Raw genomic sequence first — 27,880 nt, forward strand, 5'->3', positions numbered from 1 at the left:
ATCGTCAACACAAATGATACAGAAAAGTGTTTCGCTTCTGCATATATATTATAAATATATTTAATTTTGTGGGAAAATTAATATGAAATATCACAGTGACATCAACAATATTCATTTAAAATTTATACTGATTACTTTAATTGTACATTTATTTTATGAAATGTACTTACCAAAATCATAACCTTCTGGAATAATACTTTCATCAGCAATACCATTCCTCAGGCTGTCCTATTAAAAGACAAATGGATTTTATTTATATTCATGCCAATATACCTTTATTCTACAAAATCCTATTATATGCAAAAGAAAAATGCCTAAAAGCAATTTAAAAAATAACTCAAATTTAGCAGAACTTAGCTAAGAAAATATTAAAATGGTTAGACACTATCTCATTAAACTACTATTATATAAGAATGCTCTAGAAAGTTTTAGGATATGTGTGTTTATATATATGTGTACAAGCACATACACAAAATTTGACAAAATTCAACATCTATTTATGAAAAAAACTCTCAACAAAGTGGGTACAGAGGTAACGTATCTCAACATAATGAAGGCCATAGATGACAAGCCCACAGATATCATCATACTCAAGAGTGAAAAGCTGAAAGCTTCTCCTCTAATATCGGGAACAAGACAAAGAGGCCCACTTTCACCACTTTTATTCAACACAGTATTAGAAGTCCTAGCCAGAGAAATTAGGTAAGAAAAATAAAGGCATACAAATTGGAAAGGAAGAAGTAAAACTGTCACTATTTGCAGATGACATAATAATATAAATAGAAAACCCTAAAGACTCCGCCAAAAACTGTTAAAACTAATACTAAATGAATTAAATAAAGTTGCAGGATATAAAAATCAATATATGGAAAACTGAGGTGTTTCTATACACTAATAACAAACTATCAGAAAGAGAAATTAAGAAAAAAATTCCATTTACAATTGCATCAAAATGTAACAATAAATTTCACCATGGTGAAAGACTTGTACCCTGAAAATGATAAGGCACTGAGGAAAGAAAATGAAAAGGACACTAACTGATGGAAAGACATTCCATGCTCATGGATTTGAATAATATTGTTAAAATGTCCATATTACCCAAAGCAGTCTACAGATTCAATGCAATCACCATCAAAATACCAACTGCATTTTTCACAGAAATAGAAAAAACAATACTAAAATTTGTATGGAACCACAAAGGAACCCGAATAGCCAAAGCAATCTTGAGAAAGAAGAACAAAGCTGGAGGCATCATCCTCCCTGATTTCTAACTATATTACAAAGCTTTAGTAATCAAAACAATATGATACTGGCATAAAAACAGATACAGATCAACAGAATAGAAGAGACAACCCAGAAATCCCATGCATATATGGTCAGTTAATTTATAACAAAGAGCCAAGAATATACAATGGGGAAAGGACAGTCTCTTCAAAAAATGGTGTTGGGAAAACTTGACAGCCATATGCAAAAGAATGAAATTGCACTACTATCTTACATGATAAATGAAAATAACTCAAAATGGATTAAAGACTTGAACATAAGACCTGAAACCATAAAAATCCCTAGAAGAAAACAGGTGGTAATTTCCTTGACATCAGTTTTGGTGATGATTTTTTGGATTGGACAACAAAAACAAAGGCAACAAAAGCAAAAATAAACAAATATGACTACACCAAATTAAAGGCTTCTGCACAGCAAAGGAAACCACCAATTACATGAAAAGGGAACCTTATGAATGAAAGAAAATATATGCAAATCATATACCTGATAAGGCGTTAATATCTGAAATATATATAATGAACCCATATAACTCAAAATCAAAAAAATAAACAATCCAATTAAAAAATGGGCAGAATACCTGAAAAGACATTTTTCAAAGAAGAAATACAGATGGCTAACAGGTACATTAAAAGATGCTCAACAACACTAATCATTAGAGAAATGCAAATCAAAACCACAAAGAGATACCACCTCACACTTGTTAGAATTTTCAAAAAGACAAAAAGACCCTTCTGCTCTGTTGGTGGGATGCAAATTGGTGCAGACACCATGGAAAACAATATAGCAGAGCCTCAAAAAATTAAAACAGAACTACCATATGATCCAACAGTTCCACTTCTGAGTATTTTCCTGAAGAAAACAAAAGCACTAACTTGAAAACATATCTGTACCATGTTCACTGCAGCATTATTTATAATAGCCAAGATATGGAAACAACCTAAATGTCCTCCAAAAGGTGAATGAAGAAAATGTTTTACACACACACACACACACACACACACACACAATGGAATATCACTCAGCCATAATAAAGAATGAAATTGTGTCATTTGTGACAACACAAATGGACCATGAAATAGCTCAGAGAAAAACAAAATAGTGTATTATCTCACTTCATGTGGAATTTAGGAAAAAAAGACAAACTCATAGATACAAACTCATAGACTGGTGGTTGCCATAGGGGGGGAGTGGGGATGGGCAAAATTGATGAAGGGAGTCAAAAGGTCCAAACTTCCAGTTATAAAATAATTATTATGTCATGCGGATGTAATGTACAACGCGACTGTAGTTAATAATACTGTATTGCATATCTGAAAGTTGCTAAGGGTAAATCTTAAAAGTTCTCATCACAAGAAAAAAAACTGTGTAACTATGTATGGTGATGGATGTTAACTAGACTTACTGTGGTGATCATTTTGCAATATATACAAATATCAAAACATTATGTTGCATACATGTAACTAATAAATGTTGCATGTCAATTATATAAAAAAAGGCATGTGTTTATATGTTTCTGTACAGACATATATATTCACCTATTTCTGTAAATTCTGCTAATGGATTTTGCCTAAGGAAAAAAAGGACAACTGACTACAGTATGTCAGATAAATGACAATGAATAAAACCTTATGCAAAATATGATACCAACAAAAGTGTATATGCATATATCAAAAAAACTTACTCACCAATGATTCATCATAATTACCAAGATAAAACATCTGAGACTTCACATTCCAATAGGCAAAAAGGTTATCCAATAGGATTAACTGAAAATAAATCAATTTTATTATAAGCCTCATTTTCATCGAAGATTCTTTAACATATGCTTTTTTCAGAATCTCAAATAATTGGTCATATAACAGTTAAGCAAGTAAACACAATTCACAAAAATCCTTATCTATATATTATCATTTGCCTTCCTAATTAAAAGTATCTTTTGTCAAGCCCATGGGTTGACAAAACGTATTTGTTTATTTTACCTTACGAAATAGTTTCTCAGTTTCATCATGTAAACATGGAATCCAGTATTGATCAGTTGTCTAAAGAGGAAAATAAAAAGCAGTAAAAAACTGTCACTTGCATGTGAAATGGCAGAGTGATAAATAGAATCTATCATGCCCGAGACCAAGTTTCCATTAAAATGGAAACAGTTACCAGTCACCTTCACATTGCCAAATCCAATGGCTAATTCTCCATCCTTATTTTTCAGCGTTAACAGTAGCATTTGACAGTTTACCTCACCCAACTTTACTGAATAACTTTTGACTTTTCTTTTTTCTCTTTCTGCTTGAGGTGGATCCAAGTTTTAAAAACAAATCATACACAAAAACTTAATGAACATAACAAATAAAAGAATGTAATGAAATCCTATAGAGCAGTTGAACTGAATCAACTGAACTACACATGGCAATAAATACATGTCACAAACAATGTGTAGAGAAAAAGGGAACTTACAGAAGAATCACATAACATATTTATGTAAACTTTAAAAAATCTACCAAATACTACACAGTTTTAATGGCTATATTATATGAAGTTTAAAAACTTAGGATGTTTATCTCTTGGGTGGGAGAGAAGAGTGGAGTGGAATACAAAAGGAATTTACACTTTATTCATAACAGCTTATTCTTTAAAAGTATTTAAAACTTAATCTAAATGACAAATTCAACAATCATGCCTTCTGGACATGAGCAAATGTTTCATAATTCTCTATGTGCTCCTATACTTTTAAAATTTCTCAATTTGAAAAATCAGACAGGAAGAAAGTATGCCACGATTATTAATAATAGTGATGATAAAATGATTTGTTTTTTAGGCTTTTCATGACTTATCAAAGATTCTGAAATGAACAGTACTTTTATTTTGTACTTATGCATTTAAAATTCAGAATGGATTTTTAAAGAAAATAAGTATCAAATATCATAATTGGCAAATAATAATAGGCTCTCACATTGGAAACTAAATTTGACTGTCAACCATTTTTTGAACTGTGAAACTACCTACCCTCAGTTCCAATCCAGTCTATGCACTTCCTGTACCACTTCTATACAGATACCTACTCCTGATGCTGGCATATATTAACAGTAATTACTAATTTAATTAACTATACTGCAAAATTAAATATGGTTGAATTTCTTTTTAAACAAAGTACCTGCATGCTGAGATTCTGAAGGGAAATACCAAATGACAGTGGGTTGTCTCGATTTGTGACCTAAAGAGGAAAACAGAGTAAATTTTACTCAGATTTTTAGTAGTGGTATAAAATTCATATTATAGAAGAACTTCACTTTCTGGGAAGTATGCTATTTTGAACGTTCAGAAACATTTTCCAACTTTCCGGAATAATTTTTATTCCTATATTTTTCCTATTACTAATTAAAATATTAAGTATCAATGTGTTAGTGTAGTACAATAATAATACATCTGCATAATGTTTTTCAGTCTGCAAAAAAAGAAGTTTATAAAAAAAGTGATTGACCCTCACAATAGAACTATGAGAAGCCAATGATTATGTGTTTGAGAGAATACATGATATAGTTGACATCAAACAATTAGTTAAGTCTAGCTCTAATGATTCCTAGACCATTGCTCTTTCCAGGAAGTAAGCACAGTATAATTTAAAGTATTTTAAAAATATATAACTGCTAAATTCATAACTCCCATCCATCAGAGGTGATTATAATATAAGCAAGGCATTTACCTTCATTATCTGATGTTTGAACATTTTAGGAAAGTGTAATCAAGGCACTAAGGACTGCAAATTACAACTATAATTATAAAAAATAAAGATAATGTCATCTTCAGCTCTATATCCCTCCACTTCCCAGCATCTCATAAGTTGACCACTACAGAGCAGGTGTCAACAAACAGTAAAATAAATATAAACCGTTATCACCTATTAAAATACTTACATCATCTTCATAGCGAATATGGATGTTGGAAATTTTCACTTGAAGATTTTTTATGATCTGAGTAATTAATTTTTCTGTAAAAGTGTCCTGTTTCTCCACCTGATGTTTTTCTACAATTGCAAATATCCATTTTTAATTTGAATGAAAAATACACTCTATGTGTATACACGTATTGACGTAACATAACTGTTACCTTGTTAAAGAAATATATCTGTACGTGTAAACAGAACACTAAAAGCCTGCTTTCCATAAGTCTTACATACCAAAAGACTTTCACAGGTGACTAAATGCACACAGTTTTCAAAAGCCACTTTCTTATCCAATCAAACTAAAGCCAAACATGTAGAATTTACTGTGATCAAATTTTATAATTTCTGTTAGCTATACCTGAGTACATAAGGACATAGAAAACAATAAAGATTATTAGGTAAGAATTATAATAGGCTTATATTAGAAGAGCCAGAAACAGTAGCAAAGAATGAATTTCTGCTGAAATTTATGCTATCATCATAAGTTGTCTGTGGTTAGAAGTATAAAAGAGCTGAATATGCTCCTTCCCCAGTGAATACAAAATAGGAAGATATAAGATCCTTTCCCTCTCTCCTTTTAAGCAAGGATGAAGGAAGTTCATCATTTGTTTCATTTTCCAAAATGAGATTAACTATCTCTTCAATACTTTCCAGGGAAATATAAAGAATTGAGGTTCCTAATTTCTTTTTTAATATGCCTGTGATACCACTAATTACTAACGTTTTGCCCCCACTTGAAAATGCCAATGAAGGTGATCTCCTTTCCTATTTCTAGTCCTATTCCACCTGTATATACATATTGTCTATCTTTTCCTCGAATGACCTACTACTCCCTAATTCAGCTGACCCAGAAGGTCTCAGATAAAGAAAAGTTGAAGATATCATATGTACATCAAAGACAAGTGTGAGTGAACAAGAGATAAGTGAACATATTTGAATATATTGAATAGGACTTTAGAATTAAAAAGTGGAAAGTAGAATATAAACTATTTGAAGACAGAACATTTTATTTTAAATGTTGAATGAATCCCACCACTACCTAATAAAATCCTCTGCTCTATAAATTTATTCAGTCAGTCAATTAAATGCTAAATCTTTCTTTCCCTATCCACTAGTTTCTTTCTGACTTCCTTATCTGGCTCTGATTCCATAATAAATTATTTCACCAACACTTTAAACTCTGTGCTCTCTTTTTTCTTCTTTTCCTCTGTCAATAAAGCTCTAACCCTGCATAAAACCAACAGTCTACTTTTTATATAATCATGTGTATGCCTTGCCAGGTGAGTAGTGGAGGAGAAAAATTACAACCGAACAGATTGCAGCTACTGTAAGTTAATCATTACCAACTTCAACTCACCAGCAACCTTACTACATTTCTCCGGTCAACTTGTTCACACTCTCCAGAATAACTATTACAAAATTCTTTTTGATACTCTTCAAAGGTCCAACAACCCTTCCACTGCTCTCTTTACTCTTAGCAAATGACCTTACAACTATGGAAAAAATAGAAGTTTCTTTTCTGCAATCATCACTCAATCAAAACAGCTTTTTTTTAAGATGACCAATGACCTCCATGTCATAAATAATTATTTCTTAATCCTCAATTTACCTGATATCTCAGCAGGATCTGACATATTCTTTGCTTCCTAAAACACTCTTTTCCCATGGCGATATAATCTCCAAATTTCTTTCTCCTTATCTAACCACTCTTTCTTGATCTCTCTTTTTTTTTTTTTTTGGCTGTTTTCCTCCTCTATACAATCCTTAAATGTTGGATTTCCTTACGGCAGGCTCAGTCCTAGAAATGTTTCTCTTCTCATTCTGTACTGTTGCTGCAGGGAATCTCATTCACACCTTATAGCCTGAACTATCATCCTAATGCTGACAACTCTCAAAAGTATACTGGATAAAGTCGGAAGTGAGATATAATCACAGAGAAGTTGGTACATTCAGTAAACTACAAAGGTCAGTATGGCTGGAACAAAGAACAGAGAAGATATGAAAGGGATGGGGCCAGTAATGAGGCTGGAAAGGTAGACAGGATTCAAATCATAAGAGCTTTTATGTATCCTGTTGAAGAGTTCAAACTTCTACCTGATAACAGTAAGGTATAACTGATGTAATTTAAGCATGGTTATTCATATTTTATATTTAAGTATAAATAGGAGGGACTTCTGATTAAACATGAGTTGCATCTATTTTTCTATTCCTCAGTAAAAGTAAAGACAAAAGTAAACGGGAAAAATGGATAAATCTCCAAGACCAAAAGAAAAAGAGTGTAGAAGAAAGAATGAATAAGAGACAACCTCAAAAATTTAGAAGCTGGAAAGCAGACGGCCTTAGACAACATGACAGAGGAAGAAATCTGATCCTAAATGCCCGTAAATGAAGATGCCAATTGGATTTGGCAGGAGTTCTTGCATATGACACCAAAGGCACAAGAAACAAAAGAAAAAGTAGACAAATTGGACTTCATGAAAATTTAAAAATCTTGTACATCATAGGATGCTATCAACAGAGTAAAGAGGCTACCCAGAGAATGGAAGATAACTTGCAAATCATATATCTAATAAAGGATTAACATCCAATTATATAAAGAACTCCTACTATTCAACAATAACAACAAAAAAAACAATTAAATGATGGGCAAAAGACTTGAACAGACATTTCTCCAAAGATAACATACAAATGGTCAATAAGCACATGAAAAGATGCTAAAATACTAATTTTTACAGAAATGCAAATCAAAACTACACGAGATACCACTTCATCCCATTAGGACCCTATTATCAAAAATATAGAAAACAACAGATGTTGGTGAGGATGTGAAGGAAATGGAACCCCTGTGCACTGCTTGTGGGATTGTAAAATGGAACAAGTCCCTGTAGAAAACATTATGGCATTTCCTCAAAAAATTAAAAATAGAGTAGAATTACCATATGATCCAGCAACTCCACATCTGGGTCTATACCCAAAAGAATTAAAAGCAGTGTCTCAAAGGGATATTTGTACACCCATGTTCAGAGCAGCATTATTCACAATGGCTGAAGCACAGAAGCAACCCAAGTGTCCACTGATGGATAAATGGATAAGCAAAATGTGGTATATACATATAACGGAATATTATTCAGCCTTAAAAAGGGAATTCCAACATATGCTACAACATGGATGAACCTTGAAGACATAATGCTAAGTGAAATGAACCACTTGAAAAAACATGAATACTACATGATTCCACTTACATGAGTACTGAGACTAGTCAAAATCATAGAGACAAAAAGTAGAATTGTGGTTGCCAGTGTCTGGGGGTAATGGGGGAAGAATGGGTGGGTTATTGTTTATTGGGTGTAAAGCTTCAATTTTACAAGATGAAAGAGATATGAAGAGATATGGTGGTGATGGTTGCAATACAATAAATGTACTTAATACCACTGAACTGTACACTTAAAAGTAGTTAAGATGGTAAATTTTGTTATATGTATGCCACAATAAAAAAAATTTTTTTTTAAAAAGAGGATGGGGGGAGAAATGAATGACAACAAAGAGGAAAACATAATTACAAGAAGTGTTGCCAGGAAATGTGTTAAATCTCCTTTAATGTTTTTTTACCTGTTTGTCAGCAGGTAAACTGTTTATTATTGCATTTTTTAATTTAAAAAAATAAATGCATGGCAAGGATATTTTGATCAGTACACATATATTTCTTTTAAGATGCTTAGCTATCAAATGAAGGACAGAGGAGCATAAGGTAAGCAGATGACAAAGTTAGGAAAATGACTTTATGTTTAAAGATAAGAGAGGCTACATTATATTTATATGCCAAAGAGAAAGATTCACTAGAAGAAGTTAAGAGTCAGAGTATAGAGTGTAGGTGTTGATGGTGACACCATTACTATCACTAGCATAATAGGAAAGGGGTTAGATTTCTGCAGGACATCTCTGTCACTGACAAAAGAAGTGGATTGAAGTAATGGACCATTTTGGTCTAGGCTGAATAGGAATGGATGTGAGCCAGAAGGTAAACAGATTTGGGAAAATATATCAAGAGACTAAGTAACTCCAAAAGGTGAGGAATTGATACAATTGGAATAAGAAAGAGAAGACAAGAAACGTAAGAAAATATACTTGATGAAATTAATTACTATAGTTAAAATCTAAACTTACTCTTATAAGCTAGGGATATTATTTGCACTAAGATAAATTTCTATAAGGTAAAATTTCTGTAAACATGATAAAACATAGAAACCACATTAAAATTCCTCATGTAATAAGATTCTGTCATATTTTTAAAGTAATCTCAGTGCTTCCAGAAGAAAATAATACTCAAATGTGATAAATATTTAGGTCTTTTCCACTTTTCTTATTACTATTCTTATTTGTTTTTACCTTGATCAGCTACTTTTCGTTTTGCTTCTTCTATCCTTTTCAGTTCCTGTTGCTTTGCTTCAAAGAGTTGTTTTTCTTCTTTTAAAGGATCATATTTTATTCCTACAGGAAGTATAAAAAAGGAAGAATCTTAATTACCTTAAATTTACTCATTCCAAAAAATATCCTGGAAAATAATCACTAATTCAAAGTCTGCAATAATTAGAGTAAAAACCAATTTATGTTGTATTATCAAATACCAAATTTAAATATTAAAAAAATCTCCAAAAACTCACCAAAATTATTTGAACAAACATAATTATCAAATATAAAGATTTTTCCATGCACAAAAAAGAGTAACTGAAATGATAGTGTTTAAAATTTGACTTACTAGAAGAAGGCACTATGAGTAGATAAATGTCTTCCAATAGAGCTTCAACTGGTTGGGTATAAAGATTTTTCCATGGAATTATAAGACTAAGATTACCTACATGAAAAAAAAAGACAAAAAATATTATTCTTTCAACCTAGATTTACTATCAGCTTATTTTCTGTCAGGCATTAAAAGAGATAACAAAGTAGCCTTTGACCTTATGAGCTCATTAACTTTGTAGAAAGCTATTTTACAACCATAAACAAAAAGCCTTTACAGTGATGATTTGAAATTATTTGTACTAGTATTGTTGGAAAATCTACTAAACCATATTCTAAATATTTACAAATTTCTATTTCTGGTGATATGTACCACAAACATACCAATATTATTCTTCCATTAATCAACAACCCTTGATATTATAATATTGATTTCCCCCAATTCTTACTCAAAATCTCTAAGAAATATTTTTCTCATACTTTAAAAAGGTAGGTTACATACTTTATATGTGTATTTTTTATATATAGATTTTACATATATATTACATGGTATATATATAGTATATACATAAGTATGATTATCATAAGTGTATGTACTAACAAATTTCTATGGTAATAATCAAGGATCCTAGGCAATATTAGAAAATCGTTCCAACTAATGAAAATATTTTACTACAACCCAATAGCAAAGTATTTTAAAAAGCATTAGATTTCTAGAACTAAAAAATACTATGCAAGGGGCTGATTATACTATTAATTCTAGTTTTATGTATTTACAAAATTTCTATAATAGTTTTTTTCAATATTTTAAAATTTTTTTACGAAGTATGAATCTCTAGATTTAGAAATAGTTGTCATGACTGGGGAAGGGAAAGACTTCTTAAATACACCAGTGTTGCATTAACTGGTTAGTAATACATACTTAGACATGTCGCATTACATAACCCCCAAAATCCATGTTTTAAAAAACTCCAAATTGAGAAAAAGATTTCTTCATAATAAGTCAATTCAGAAAAAAACAAAGTATCTGATTTCTAAAAGAGGAATAACTTTCTAAGTTTTAAAATCAGAGAAGATAGTGACCATTTCCAATTTCCATACTATCCAAAATATAACCAAAATGAAGTGAGCAAATTGGGAAAGATAACTGTGACGAATTTGACAGTTTACTTATAAATGTATCAAGCAGACTGCTTATACACATATACACACATACATTAATAATCCAAAAAAGTAAGTGAATAAAAGGACATAGAACAGTGCCACAATAGCATTAAGTATGCAAAGAAACACATATAAAACTAACAATGTACCATTTTTACCATTCAGTTTTTTTTTTTTCTTTTTAAAGCCAAACTGTTTTTTCCTCTCCTTATGAAGTGCAGGCTTCTTATAGAAAATTTAGAAAATTCAGAAAAAATATAAACGAAGGTAATTTCAAAAATCTTCCACATGAAAACAATTACTTTGAAAATACGTATTTATATTTGATATGTATATAATTCTGCATGCTAAATGAGGAGAACTTTGAAAGATCAGTAAGATTAACAACCCCCATTAATGGCAAGGGGGTTGACAATATGTTCTTATAAAACTGGCTGTACTACTGTACCACTCATTTGGAAATGTGTACCTCTTTCATTCAACAAACTGTGTTCCTACTATATGCCAAGTATTGTGCTAAGTGAGGATACAATAAAATTAAAATAAAATTTTAAAATTAAATCCACTTCTCAAAACCTTACTGTTTAGCAGAAAAAATAAATAATAATGATATTAAAGAATGTCAGGTTCTATGATAGAGATATGCAAACGACACCTTAAATGAGTCTCAAGATTATCTTATGTATTAGGTATTAGCGCAGTGTACCTTCTACCACCTTATATTAACACTGAAAATTACCTTATCATCATTTTTAAACATGGTCAAAAAAGAAAAGAGAGAAAGGAAAGAAGGTAGGTTCTAAATGAAAGCAGGTCGATTTACTGCTCTTATATATATATTTTTTATTTTTCTTGAACTGATGTTAAATTTATATACACTGATTTACAATGAATATAGTTATAAAATTCAATGACTTTTAGAATATTTTCAAAAGGTATGTGAAAATGTTTACTGTAATATTTTTGTACCAATAGAAATATAAGATTACATTGTCCAAATATGCATTCAATGGATTATTACACTACCTTAAGAAATAAGGGAGGTCTAATTAACATGGATTATGAGCAATCTTTATTAAATATCAACTTAAAAATAGAATATAAAATCATACATATACCATGATTATAGGAAGTCAAAATGTTCACATGTAAACAATCATTTAAAAATCTGCAAAAATAAATATATTAGGTGGGTGACATTTTTCCCGTCTTATCTATACTAGTCTTTAAATTGTGGGGGTGGGGGAAAGGGGGGAAACAGAATTTGAGTCTCAGCAATGTAAATGTAAATGATAAAAACTTTCTTTGGCATACAGTCTAATACCAACTGTAAGAGCACAAAATTGTGGAGACATTCATCATGTAATTTATATAAGCTTTCAGAATACCTTGTTCCCCAAGTGACACCAAAACACTGCAATAACATTATATAAATTCTACTACACAAATTATCTGTATAACAAAAAAGCTTCCAAGTCACAAATAATAACACTATCATCTTGCACAATAAGTTTAAACAACAAAGTTAAAATAATAAACCAAAATAATTTAAGAAACCAAACATACATGTCTTTATTAAACATGTTAAAACATCATATTTGAATCAATTATTTCTGTTCAACCAATACATTTAATATGTAAACTACAAAAACTGGAAAAATAATACAAAACAAGAAAGATAGCACAGTGTTTTCCTAGAAAACTAGAAAACTGCCAGAGTGGAAACTAGGTTTTTGATTGGTTCCTAGCCATACTGCCTGGATGATCGAGACCCTACTTCTTATACCACATATCCATGGCCAATCAGAATACAGCAAGGATAACTAGTCAGAAACCTAAGAAACTGAGACAATCATGCTCTCTATTAGATTTAATGCTTTGGATCTCAACTCATTTTAATACTTAACAATATGCATAATTTCACCAGTACTGAACAAGGGATTCACGGACAACATTTTTAAGTTACACAACTAAGCTCTACGTACATGAAAACACATAATGCTTTTAATTTATGCTCAGAAACATTATAAATATCACATTATAGAGATATTAGACATATTATTCTGGTTGCATGTCCAACAAGAAGGACATTCAAATAATAAGGACAGCTTACCTATATGGCCAACTTTAATTTTAAACGGTACATCCAGTTGACTCTACAAAAAATACACATATGTAAAATATTAGTACATATACAGTTCAACAAAACAGATGACTATTTGTTTCTTCCCAAAATTACTTAAGGGATTTAAGTTAAATTACACCTTGTCTTTACCCTCAACAGTTATTTAAATTTATAAATACATAATTGCAATATTATCTTCAAATCCATAAAATTCAGAGACTGATCACCTTAAAATAACTACAAAAAAGTCCTACAGCAATACTGACCCCTAAGTTACCCATACCAGAATCACTACAGCTTTTACACTGCTTGAAAAAAGGAAAAAGAAAGTGGGAAATTCCACTGTCAGTTTGTATTTGTAAGGAGATTAAACTCCATTTTGCAAAAAATATCCTCAAATAAATTTCTCCCCATTCAATTGGGAAACGACAACCTTTTCAATAAATGGTGCTGGGAAAACTGGATATCCACTTGCAAAAGAATGCAGTTGGACCCTTATCTTATGCCATATACAAAAATTAACTCAGAATGAACCAAATACCTAACATAAGAACTAGAACTATAAAACCTTAGAAGAAAACAAAAGGTAAAATCTTCTGGACACTGGACTGGGCAATGATTTCTTGGATATCACATGAAAGGCACAGGCAACAACAACAATAAAAAAATGATGAAGTCAATTTCATCAAAATTAAAATTTTTTTGCATAAAAAAATTTTGTACATAACACTGTTAACAGAGGCATAAGACAACCCACAAAATGGGAGAAAGTATTTGCAAATCATATCTTCTGATAAGGGGAAATATCCAAAATATATAAAGAACTGAAACTAAACCAAAAAAAAAAACTTGATTAAAAAAAAAAATCAGCAATGCTTTTCAATAGACATTTCTCCAAAGAACATATAAAAATGGCCAATAAGCACACAAAAAGATGCTCAGCCTCACCAGTCATTAGAGAAGTGCAAAGGAAAACCAAAACGATATACCACTTCATACCCATTGGGATGGCTGTTATCAAAAACCAGAAAATAAATGTTGTCAAGGATGTGGAGAAATTAGAACCCTCATGCATTGCTGGTGGGAATTCAGGCATACCTCATTTTATTGTACTTTGCTTTGTTGCGCTTCCCAGATACTGTGGGGGGTTTTTTTTGTTTGTTTGTTTGTTTTTGACCAATTGAAGGTTTGTGGCAATTCTGTGTTAAGCAAATCTATCAGCGCCACTTTCCCAATAGCGTTATTTTTTAATTGAGTTATGTAAACTGATTTTGGAGAATACAGTATGAGTAAATATAATTTTTATATGCACTGGGAAACCAAAAAATTCATGTGACTTGCTTTATGGCGATAGTATTCACTTTATTGCAGTGGACTGGAAACAAAACTGCAAAATCTCCAAGGTATGCCTGTGTAAAACGGTTCAACTGCTATGGAAAACAGTGTGGCAGTTCCTGAAAAGGCTAAACATAAAATTACCAAATAATCCAGCAATTTCACTCCTAAGTATTTACACACAGGAACTGAAGGTAAGAACTTGAACGGACATGTATGCTAATGTTCATTGTAGCATTATTCACAAGAGACAAAAGGCAGAAACAACCCAAGTGTCCATCAACAGATAAATGGACAAAATGTGGCATATACATACATTATTCAGCCAGATAAAGGAGTGATTTTCTGATAAATGCTACAACATGGATGAACCCTGAAGGAATTATGCTAAGTAAACTAGACACAAAATGACAAACATAGCATTATTCTATTTATATGAGGTACCTGGAATAGGCAAATTAAGACAGACAGAAAGTAGAAGTTAGCAGGGTATATGGAGAGAGGGAATGGGGAGTTAGGTATTTCTTACTGGTTACAGGGTTCCCCTTGGAGTATCAAAAATGTTTTAGAAATACATACTGATGACAGTTGTACAACACTGTAATTCATGCCACTGTATTCTACAGTAAAAAATGATTAAAATGGTATTAGGACAAAAAACACCTGAAGATGATTGGAGAGGTAAATTAACAATCTAAAATGCAACCATATAGGAAGAGATCAATTTTAGAAATATTTTTAATGGGGAAAATTACACTGTCAGTTTGTACTTTTATGGAGATTAAAAGTCCATTTTGCAAAATTCACATTTTACAAAAATTACTTTTTAAAATTTTTCTCAAACTTAAATAATTTAAGATGTTAAAGTAAATCAGGAAGAAGTCTATGTAGCTAACTTCACTAATACAACAATTTTTATAGTCAAAACCTACCAGGGCATTTTCTTTAATTTCAAGATTCTTCAGGGCCACAGCTCCTAAAGAAAAGATTATTAAAAAATAAAATTGAAATTTTCAAATAACTTTTATTTTAACAAGTTAGGTAAACTTCATTCCTAAATGTCATATTAAGGAAAATAATCATAAAAATGTACATAACAGAAACAGAATCCAACTATGATTGTTGGCTCACCTTCATCCTTCAACTTAGTCTAAGCTTGTATGTCTGACCAAAACATCATTTACTATAAGTTCTGACCTCTACAGTTGTAGCTCACTGTTAATGAATACATTTTCATCAAAATTATACAAATATTATGAATTTACCAACACAGCATGATGTAAGAAAATATAGGAAAAAATGAACTGTATTTAAATATATTTGTAATGAACAATTGCAAAGAAATTTTTAATCCATCAATGTGAGGTTAACAAGGATTTCCTAGAGATACTGGAATGTTGTCATATCTTGCTCTGTTTTAATTCTGCTACACAAAATGAATGCCTTCACTTTTAAGCAATAATTTGAATATGAGTAACTGCTGTCTAGATGTTCACATAACGTCTGGGGAAAAAAAACAAGAAATAAACATCAGTAAACATCTAATAAAGGTAAGCTGTACAATTAGACAAACTTATTGATCCATTGTGGTAGTGACCAATCAGTGAATGATATAGGTACATGGAGTATCACTTATTGTTTTTTCTACTGTAATGTTCAAATGTAGAGCATAAACTTTTCATTTATGGATAATTCTTTGTACTGGCAGCCTTCAATATACGTTGTGCTCTGAATTTTTTTTCGAATCAATATACTATGCAGACATCAAATGAATTACTGAGTACAACTGAAAAGAAGTGCTATACTGTAAAACATTATTTTACATTAAAATGTATCTTCTATAAACATCTTTAAAGAAGTCTATAATGTTATACAATATCTCCACATACTGGTTAAAAAAATTAAATTTGATAGAAATATTTCTACCAAATATTCTTAACAAATAAAAAAGGGCTCACAGTGCAGCAAAATGAAAAATACATGACACTAAAAAAAAAGATTGAGATAACGACATTAAAATGTCCAACGAAGTTAATATTTCCATATAAAACTAACTTTAGATGTTTGTAGTACCATTTAAAGTACAAGTGATTTTAGATTTTTGGTTTTTCCGGTTACCATGAGGTTTTTGTATAGCAGTCTATATATATATTGGGTTGGCCAAAATGTTCATTTGGGTTGTTCCGTAAGATGTACAGAACAACCCGAACGAACATTTTAGCCAACCCAATATATATATTTGGCCAACGCAGCATATACATACATACATATATATATATATAGGGGTGTGTGTGTGTATATATGTATTTTTTAATATATATATATGCAATTGTTTTAAGTTGCTGATCTCAAATGCATTTTTAAAAACTTGCATTTGTACTCTCCTCCTCTCACAATGACTGTTTTTGATATCACATTTTGTATCTAATTGTTTTGTGTATCCCTTAACTGCTTATTGTGGGTATAGATGATTTTGCTACTCTTGTCTTTTAACCTCCCTACTAGCTTTGTGTGTGGATGATTTCCTACCTTTACTATATGTTTGCCTTTTACCTGTGAGCCTTTTCATTTAATAATAGTCTTGCTTTGAATTGTGGCCTTTTCTTTTTTTCACCTAGAGAAGTTCCTTTAACATTTGTTGTAAAGCTGGTTTGGTAGTGCTGAACTCTTTTAGCTTTTGCTTGTTTGTAAAGCTTTTCATCTCTCCATCAAATCAGAAGGAGAGCCTTGCTAGGTAGAATATTCTTGATTATAGGTTTTACCCTTTCAGCACTTTGGATATATTGTGTCACTCTCTTCTAGCCTGCAGAATTCCTGTTGAAAAATAAGCTGATAACCTTATGGGGATTTCCTTGTTATGTGTTGCTTTTCCCTTGTTGCTTTTAATATTTTCTCTTTGTCTTTAACTTTTGTCAGCTTGACTACTATGTGTCTCAGTGTGTTCCTCCTTGGGTTTATCATGTATGGGACTCTCTGCACTTCCTGGACTTCAGTGAGTGCTTCCTTTTTCATGTTAGGGAAGTTTTTGGCTATTACGTTTCGTATAGATTGCTATACAAAAACATCATGGTAACCACAAACCAAAAATCTACAACAGATATACACACAAAAAAGAAAAGGAATCCCAAACACAAAGATATTCATCAAATCACAAGAGAAGAGAACAAGAGGAGAAAGAGTGGGAACCTACAAAAGTAAGTTCAAAGCAATTAACAAAATGACAATAAGAACATACATATCAATAATTACCTTAAATGTAAATGGACTAAATGCTCCAACCAAAAGACAGAGAGTGGCTGAATGGATACAGAAACAAGACCCATATATACGCTGTCTACAAAAGACTCACTTCAGATCTAGAGACACACACAGACTAAAAGTGAGAGGATGAAAAAAGGTATTCCATGTAAATGAAAATCAAAAGAAAGCCCGACTAGTAATACTTGTAGCACACAAAATCGACTTTAAAATAAAGATTGTTATAAAAAAACAAAATAGGACACTATATACTGATCAAAGGATCAAACCAAGAAAGATACAATTGTAAATATACATGAACCCAAGACAAGACCACCTAAATATATAAGGCAAACATTAAAAGAAGTAAAAGGAGGAATCAACAGTAACATGATAATAGTAAGGGATTTTAACACCCGCATGTACATCAATGGACAGATCATCCAGACAGAAATCAATAAGGTAACACTGGACTTAAATGACAGACTAGACTACCTGAACTTAACTGATACATATAGAGAATTCGGTCCAAAAGCAGCAGAATACACTTTCTTTTCAAGTGCACACAGAACATTCTCCAGGAGAGATCACATGCTGGGCCACAAAGCAAGTCTCAGTAAATTTAAGAAAGCTGAAATCATATCAAGCATCTTTTCCAACCACAACGCTATGGGATGAGAAAAAAACTGAAAGAAAAAAATTGCAAAAAACACAAATACATGGGCTAATCATTATGTTACTAAACAACCAATGGATCATTGAAGAAATCAAAGAAGAAATTTAAAAATACCTAGAGACAAATGAAAATGAAAAAAAAACGACAATCCAAAACCTATGGGACACAGCAAAAGCAGTTCTAAGAGGGAAGTCTATAGTGATGCAAGCTTACCTCGGGAAACAGGAAAAATCTCAATTAAAAAAACTTAACCTTACACCTAAAGCAACTAGAGAAAGAACAAACAAAACTCAAAGTTAGCAGAAGGAAAGAAATCATAAAGATCAGAGCAAAAATAAATGAAATAGAGACCAAGAAAATAGAAAAGAACAATAAAACTAAAAGCTGATTCTTTGAAAAGTTAAACAAAATTGATAAACCTTTAGCCAGATTCATCAAGAAAAAAAGAGAGGACTCAAATCAATAAAATTAGAAATGAGAAAGGAGAAGTTATAACGGACACCAGATAAGTACAAAGGACCATAAGAGACTACTACAAGCAACTATATGCCAATAAAATGGACAACCTACAAGAAATGGACAAATTCTTAGAAAGGTACAATCTCCCAAGACTGAACCAGGAAGAAATAGAAAATATGAACAGACCAAGTACAAGTACTGAAATTGAAACTGTGATTAAAAAGCTCCCAAAAAACAAAAGTCCAGGACCAGATGGCTCCACAGGTGAATTCTACCGAACACCTAGAGTTAACACCTATCCTTCTTAAACTACTCCAAAAAATTGCAGAGGAAGGAACACTTCGAAACTCATTCTATGAGGCCACCATCATCCTGATACCAAAACCAAAGATACCATAAAAAAAGAAAATTACAGGCCAATATCACTGATGACCACAGATGCAGAAATTCTCAATAAAATACCAGCAAACCAAATCCAACAATACATTAAGAGGATCATACACCATGATCAAGTGGGATTTATCCCAGGGATGCAAGGAGTTTTCAATACCCACAAAACAATCAGTGTGATACAGCACATTAACAAAATGAAGAATAAAAACCATATGATCATCTCAATAGATGCAGAAAAAACTTCTGATAAAATTCAACATCCATTTTGTCTGTAATATATGATTACAAACCCACAGCTACCATCATACTCAATGCTGAAAAGCTGAAAGCATTTCCTCTAAGATCAAGAACAAGACAAGGACATTCACCTTCGCCATATTTACTCAATGTAGGTTTGGAAATCCTAGCCACAGCAATCAGAGAAGAAAAAGAAATAAAAGGAATCCAAATTGGAAAGGAAGAAGTAAAATTGTCACTGTTTGCAGATAACATGGTACTATACATGGGAAATCTTTAAGACACCACCAGAAAACTACTATAGCTCATCAATGAACCCAGTAAAGTTGTAGGATACAAAATTAACATACAGAAAGCTGTTGTAATTTTATACACTAACAACAAAGTATCAAAGAGAAATTAAGGAAACAATCCAATTTACTATTGCATCAAAAAGAATAAAATACCTAGGAATATATCTACCCAAGGAGGTAAAAGACCTGTATTCAGAAGACTATATAAGACACGAATGAAAGAAACTGAAGATGACACAAACAGATGAAAAGATATACCATGTTCTTGGATTGAAAGAATTAATACTGTTAAAACAACCATACTACCCAAGGCAAAGTACAGATTCAATGCAATCCCTATCAAAATACCAATGGCATTTTTCACAGAACTAGAACAAATAATTTTAAAATTTTCATGGAAACACAAAAGAGCTTGAATAGCCAAAACAATCTTGAGAAAGAAGAAAAGAGCTGGAGTAATCACACTCCCTGACTTCAAACTATACTACAAAGCTACAGTAATCAAAACAGTACTGGTACTGGCACAAAAACAGACACATTGATCAAGGTAAGAGGAGCCCAGAAATAAACCCACACACTTATGGTCAATTAATCTAAGAGAAAGAAAACAAGAATATACAATGAAGAAAAGACAGTCTCTTCAACAAGTGGTGCTAAGAAAACTGGACAGCTACATGTAAAAGAACAAAATTAGAACATTTTCTAACACTATATACAAAAATAAACTCAAAATGAATTAAAGACCTAAATGTAAGACCAGATACTATCAAACTCCTAGAGGAAAACATAGGCAGAACACTCTGACATAAATTGCAGCAATATTTTTTGGATCCATCTTCTAAAGCAAAGGAAACAAAAGCAAACCCCCCCCCCCCAAAAAACCCAATTAAACTTAAAAGCTTTTGCACAGCAAAGGAAACCATCAACAAAACAAAAAGACAACCTACTGAATGGGAGAAAATATTTATAAATGAAATGACCAATAAGGAGTTAACATCCAACATATATTAACAGTTGATACAACTCAACATCAAAAAAAAAAAAACCCGGGGAATTCCTTGGTGGTCCAGATGTTGGGACTCCACGCTTCCACTGCATGGGGCCCAGGTTCAATCCCTGGTTGGGGAACTAAGATCCTGCATGCTGCATGGTGTGGCAAAACAAACAAACAAGGAAGCAAACCAAAAAAAAAAAAAAAAAGATTAAAAATGGGCAAAAGAACTGAATAGGCATTTTCCCAAAGAAGACAAGCAGATGGCCAACAAGCATATGAAAACATGCTCAACATCATTAATCATCAGGGAAATGCAAATCAAAACCACAATAAGGTATCACCTCACACCTGTCAGAATGGCTATCATCAAAAAGAAGACAAGTGACAAATGTTGGCAAGGATATGGAGGAAAGGGAACACTTGTACACTGTTGGTGGGAATGTAAATTGGTGCAGCCACTGTGGAACACAGTATGAAGGTTTCTCAAAAAATGGAAAACAGAACTACCAGATGACCCAGCAATTCCACTCCTTGGGTATATATCTGAAAAAAACCCAAAACACTAATTAGAAAATATACATGCACCCCAGTGCACCCCAGTGTTCAGCATCATTTACAATTGCCAAGATATGGAAGCAACTTAAATGTCCATCAACAGATGAATAGATTAAGAAGATGTGGTATATATATACAATGGAATAATACCTAGCCATAAAAAAGAATAAAATATTGCCATTTGCAGCAACATGGACGGACTTGGAAGGCATTATGCTAAGTGACATAAATCAGAGAAAGGCAAATACTATATGATATCACTTATATGTGGAATCAAAAAAAAATACAACAAGCTAGTGAATAAAACAAATAAGAAGCAGACTCACAGGTACAGAGAACAAACTAGTGGTTACCAGTGGAGAGAGGGAAGGGGAAAGAAACAATATAGGGGTTGAGGGGAAAAAGATTATTATGGCTATTATGGGATTATATGAAATTGTATGTGTGAAACTTTTGATAACTGTAAAGCACTATTGGATTTAAAAAATCTTTCCTTCAATGAAAAAATCAATTAAAAATAAAAAATAAATAAAAATAAAATACAAGTGAGTGATTATATGATAATTTCTATCCTATTTCACTGGGTCTGTTCATAAATTTACAACACTGAACAGTTCTGAAATGTACATTTTAAATAAAGTTTAAGCCATTTTACATACTTTAAAAAAAATCAGCAAGCTTGAGGATATGTAAATATAAACTTCCAAACTGAAATGCAAAGAGAAAAATAAAGTAAAATAAAAATAATGGAACAGAATGTCCAAGAACTGTAGGACAATTATAAAAGCTGTAACGTATGCATAATGGGAATACCAGAAGGCAAAAAAGGAGAGAGGAGCAAAAATACACACATATATTTGGAGCAATAATGGCTGAGAAATTTCTGAAATTAATGATAAAGACACCAAACCACAGATCCAGGAAGCTCAGAAAATATCAAGCAGGGAAATAAAAAATCTACACCTAGGCATACCATAATCAAACTGCAGAAAATAAAAGGAAAAAATCTTGAATATGATCCAGAAAATCCACTTCTTCATATACATCCAAAGGCAAAGAAAATGGGATAGCAAAAAGATTTCTGTGGGACTTCCCTGGTGGTGCAGTGGTTAAGACTCTGCGCTCCCAATGCAGGGGGCCAAGGTTCGATCCCTGGTCAGGGAACTAGATCCCTCATGCATATGCAACTAAGAGTTCACATGCCACATCTAAGGAGCCAGTGAGACGCAACTAAGCAGCCTGTGAGCCATAACTAAGGAGCCATCCTGCCGCAACTAAGACCTGGCACAACCAAATAAATAAAAAGATTAAAGAAAAAAGATTTCTGCACTCACATGTTTATTGCAGCATTATTCACAATAGCCAAAATATGGAAACAACCTACATGTCATCAAGATGAATGGATAAAGAAGATGTGGTTCATATATACAATGGAATATTAAGCCATGAGTAAGAAACAAACTTGAAACAACAAGGATGGACTCCCTCTGAGGGGCTTATGGTTAGTGAGATAAGCCAGACAGAGAAAGATGAACACTGTACAATATCATTTATGTGAAGAATCTAAAAAACCCAAACTTGTAGAAACAGAGTAGAATGGTGGCTACCAGGGACTGGAATGTGGGAGAATTGGGGAGATGTTGTTAAAGGACACAAACTTGCAACAATGATAATTAAGTTATGGAGATCTAATGCAGCACATGGTGACTATAGTCAAAATAGTGTATTATATATTTCAACAATTGCTGAGAAACTAAATCTTAAACGTTCTCACCACAAAAAAGAAACGATATTGATGTGAATTGACAGAGGTGTCAGCTAAAGCTATGGTGGCAACCATACTGCAATATATAAATGTATCAAACCAACATGTTGCACACCTTAAACTTATTCAATGTTGTATGTACATGAGATCAACTACAACAAGTCTTGAAAGACAGTAGAAAACACACACACACCAAGAGATATAAGGAATAACTGGATTGAAAACTCACTAGAGAAAATCAAAAGCAGACTTGAACAGGCAAAAGAATGAATCAGAAAACTTGAAGACAGGTCATTTGAAAATATACAGTTAGGAGTAAAAACAAAAAAAAATTAAGAAAAATGAACAGAGGCTAAGGGACTTATGGGACATCATTACGTGGGTCAATATATCGTTAATCATGGGAGTCCACAAGGAGGACAGATAAAGGGGTGGAGAGCTTATCTGAAGAAATAATAGCCAGAAACCTCCCAAATTTGAAGAAAGACATGGATATATAAATTCAAGAATCTCAAACAAGAAACACAATAATCAAAGAGAGACTATTAAAGGCAACAAGAGAAAAGCAACTTGACATGTACATAGGATCTTCAATAAGATTATCAGTAGATTTCTCAGCAGAAAAACCGCAAGCCAGAAAACAGGGGAATAATATATTTAAAGTGCTGAATTAAAACAAAAACAAAAACTGTCAATCAAGAGCATTATATCCAGAAAAAATGAGGGGAAAATTAAGATATTCTCCGATAAACAAAAGCTGAGGGAGTTCATTACCAGCAGAGCTGTCTTACAAGAAGTTTTAAAGGGAGTCCTTCAAGTTAAAAAGAAAGGATGCTAGGTGCTAACATGAAGCCATATAAAAATATAAAGTTCTCCAATAAACAAAGATACATGGGCAAATATAAAAACCAGTACTATTACGGTTCAACTTTTTAACTCCATTTTTTATTCTTTTACAGGGTTTAAAAGACAAAAAGATTAAAAAGCTATAAAGCTATGTTACTAGATACATACTATATAAAGATGTCATTTTTTTTTTTTTTACATCAATAACAAAGATGGGGAGGCAAGCTGTAAAGGAGTAAAGTTACTGTATGCAATTGAATTTAAGCCAGTATCAGTTTAAAATATACTGTTATAACGTTAAGATATTATATGTAATCCCTGTGAAACCACAAAGGAAATATCTATAGACTATACACAAAAGGAAATAAGGGAATCAAAACACATCACTACAAAAAAATTGAACACAAAGAAAGCAATAAGAAAAAAAGAGAAACAAAAAGTCATAAGACATAAAATAATTAACAAAACAGCAATAGTAAATCCTTCCCTATCAGTAATTGCTTTAAGTGTAAACAGTTTAAACTTCCCAATCAAAAGACACAGATGGACAGAGGGATTTTAAAAAACAAAAACAAAAACAGGATCCCTCTATGTTGGTCTAAGGCCACACATAGCTCACAAGTGAAAGGATTAAAAAATATTTCCCTTGCGAATAATAAGCAAAAGAGAGCAGAAATAGCTATACTGATATTAGACAAAACTGACTTTAAGTCAAAAGCTGTTACAAGAAACAAAAAAGGGCATTATAAGACAATAAAAGGGTCAATTCACTAGGAAGATATAAAAGTTATAAACATATATGCACCAAACATCAGAAATCAAAAACATATGAAGCAAACACTAACATAATTGAAGAGAGAAACAGACAGCTCTACAGTATTACTAGGCGGCTTCAATACACAACTTCAGTAATGAATGGAACAACCAGACAGAAGGTTAACAAGAAAATAGATGAATTGAACTTAACAAATATATACAGACCACCCTTACCCAACAACAGAATACACAATTTCCTCAAGTGCACAGAGAACATTTTCCAGTATAGGTCTATGGTAGGCAACAAAAGAATCTAAATAAATTTTAAAAGATTGAAATTATATAAGCTATGTTTTCTGATGGAATGAGTGGAATGAATCCAGAAATCAACAGCAGAAGGAAAACTAAAAAATCCACAAATATATGAAAATTAACACACTCAAGCAATGAAGCAAAGAAGAAACCACAAGAAAAATTTTAAAACAATTTAAGAAAAATTAAAATGGAAACAACATACCAAAATTTATGGGATGCAGCAAGAGCAGTCCTGGGAGACAAATTATAGCAGTAAATGTTTACATTAAGAAGGAAGACATAATCCCAAATCAACAACCTAAATTTGCATCTTAAAGAACAGAAGAAGATTAACTACACCCAAAGCTACCAGAAGGAATGAAATAATAAAGTTTAGAACAGACATAAGCAAAACAAAGAACAGAAAACCAAGAGAAAACTGATGAAACCAAAAGCTCGAAACCACACATAGCTTGAAAGTGAAAGGATTAAAAAAGATTTCCCATGCAAATAATAACTAAGAGAGCAGAAATAGCTATACTGATATTAGACAAAACAGACTTTAAGTCAAAAGCTGTTACAAGAAACAAAAAAGTTCAACAAAATTGATAAATCATTAGCTAGCCTGACCAAGAAAAAGAGAGAGGAGTCGAATACAATTGACCCTTGAACAACACAGGTTTGAATTTTGTGGGTCCACTTACATGTGGATTTTTTTCCAATAAGTGCATACTTCAGTACTACATGATCCATAGATAGCTGAATCCGAGAATGTGAACCACAGATATGGAAGGCCAATTGTAAAGTTATATGCAGATTTTCGACTGTGTGGGGGTTCGATGCCCCTAACCCCTGCGTTGTTCAAGAATCAACTGTAACTAAAATGAGAAATGAAGAAGGGGATAGTACCACCAATTTTACAAAAATAAAAAGGATTGTAAGAATACTATGAACAGCTGTATGTCAACAAATTTGATAGCCTAGATAAAATGGATAAATTCCTAGAAACATTCACCCTACCACTAATGAATCATGAAGAAATGCATAATCTGAACAGATCTATAATTGGTAACGAGATTTCATCATTAATCAAAAACCTCCCCACAACAACAACAACAAAAGCCCAGGATCAGATAGTTTCTTCTACCAAACATTTAAAAGAGAACACCAATCCTCCTCAAATTCTTCCCAAAAACTGAAGAGAAGGAAATACTTCCAAACTCAATATACGAGGTCAGCATTAATCTGATACCAAAGCCAGACAAAGATACCACACGAAAACTACAGATCAATATCCCCCATGGATACTGAGGCAAAAATCCTCAACAAAATACTAACAAACAAAATTCAATGGTACACTAAAAGAATTATATACCATTACTCAGTATAACATTCTAGGAATGGAAAGATGGTTCAATACACAAATTCAATCAATGTGATACACCTCATTAACAGAATGAAGGAAAAAACACAGATCACCTCAACTGATGAAGAAAATGCATTCAAAAAAATTTCAACATTCTTCCATGATAAAAACACTCAAAAAGTTAGGAATTAAAGGAAACTTCCTCAATATATTAAGGCCATATATGAAAAGCCCACAATGAACATCATACTCATTGGTGAAAGACATGTCTTTTCCTCTAACATCAGAAACAAGATAAGGATGCCCACTTTTGCCACTTTTATTCAACATAGAAAGTCACAGCCAGAGCAATTAGGCAAGAAGAATAAATAAAAGGCATCCACATTGGAAAGGAAGAAGTAAAATTCTCTCTGTTCACAGACAGCATGATCTTATATGAAGAAAAACTTAAATATTCCACACAAAAAAACTGCTGGAATAAATGTATTCAGCATGTTGCTGGGTACACAATCAAAACACAAAAATCAGTTGTTTCTATACACTAACAATGAACAATTCAAGATGGAAATTAAGAAAAAAATTCCATTTACAATAGCGTCAAAAATAATAAAATGCTTAGCAATAAACTTAATGGGGGGGAGGGGGTGGGAGGGGAGAATGATTTATACCCCAAAACCTATAAAACATTGTTGAAATAAAGTAAAAACACGTATAAATGGAAAGACGTTCCATGTTCACAGACTGGAAGACAATATTGTTAAGATATCAGTACTACCCGAAGCAACCTACAGATTCAATGTAATCCACATTAAAATCCCAATGTTTTTTGCAGAAATAGAAAAATTCATCTTTAAATTCATACGGCATCTCAAAGGACCCACAAACAGTCAAAACAACCTTCAAAAGAAACTTGGCAGTCTCACATTTCCTGATTTCGAAATGTACTAACAAAAGCACAGTGATCAAAACAACATGGTGCTTGCTAAAAAGACAACATATGGAATGGGAGAATATATTTGCAAATGACGTGACTGACAAGGGGTTAATATCCAAAATATGCAAACAGCTCATACAACTCAATATCAAAAAAACAAACAATCCAATAAAAAAAATGGGTGGAAGACTTGAACAGACACTTTCCCAAAGACAACATATGGACGGCTAATAGGCACATGAAAAGATTCTCAATATTGCTAATTATTAGAGAAATGCAAATCAAAACCACAAAGAGATATCACTTCACACCTGTCAGAATGGTTATCATCAAAAGTCTACAAACAACAATGTTGGAGAGGATATGGAGAAAAGGGAACCCTCATACACTGTTGGTGGGAATGTAATTGGTGCAGTCACAATGGAAAGCAGTATGGAGGGCCCTTAAAAAACTAAAAATAGAACTAGCATATGATCCAGCAATTCCACTC

The 27,880-nt window shown here is 32.3% G+C and overlaps 1 protein-coding gene across 4 annotated transcripts in view; it reads right to left on the bottom strand.

Annotated features, from left to right (window-relative positions):
* The window catches only part of VPS13A (vacuolar protein sorting 13 homolog A), a 258,051-nt gene that overhangs the window by 218,909 nt on the left and 11,262 nt on the right, over nt 1-27,880 (bottom strand). For all 4 annotated transcript variants that reach the window (XM_068551844.1, XM_068551843.1, XM_068551845.1 and 1 more), the window contains exons 2-10: nt 15,518-15,561; nt 13,239-13,281; nt 9,981-10,076; nt 9,611-9,712; nt 5,196-5,305; nt 4,436-4,495; nt 3,264-3,323; nt 2,970-3,050; nt 171-228 (exon numbers count right to left, since the gene is read on the bottom strand). In XM_068551844.1, the coding sequence (XP_068407945.1) occupies nt 171-228; nt 2,970-3,050; nt 3,264-3,323; nt 4,436-4,495; nt 5,196-5,305; nt 9,611-9,712; nt 9,981-10,076; nt 13,239-13,281; nt 15,518-15,561 (654 nt within the window). The remainder of the gene's footprint in view (nt 1-170; nt 229-2,969; nt 3,051-3,263; nt 3,324-4,435; nt 4,496-5,195; nt 5,306-9,610; nt 9,713-9,980; nt 10,077-13,238; nt 13,282-15,517; nt 15,562-27,880) is intronic.

This window comes from Eschrichtius robustus, chromosome 10, assembly GCF_028021215.1.
Source record: "Eschrichtius robustus isolate mEscRob2 chromosome 10, mEscRob2.pri, whole genome shotgun sequence".
Classification (NCBI taxonomy): domain Eukaryota; kingdom Metazoa; phylum Chordata; class Mammalia; order Artiodactyla; family Eschrichtiidae; genus Eschrichtius; species Eschrichtius robustus.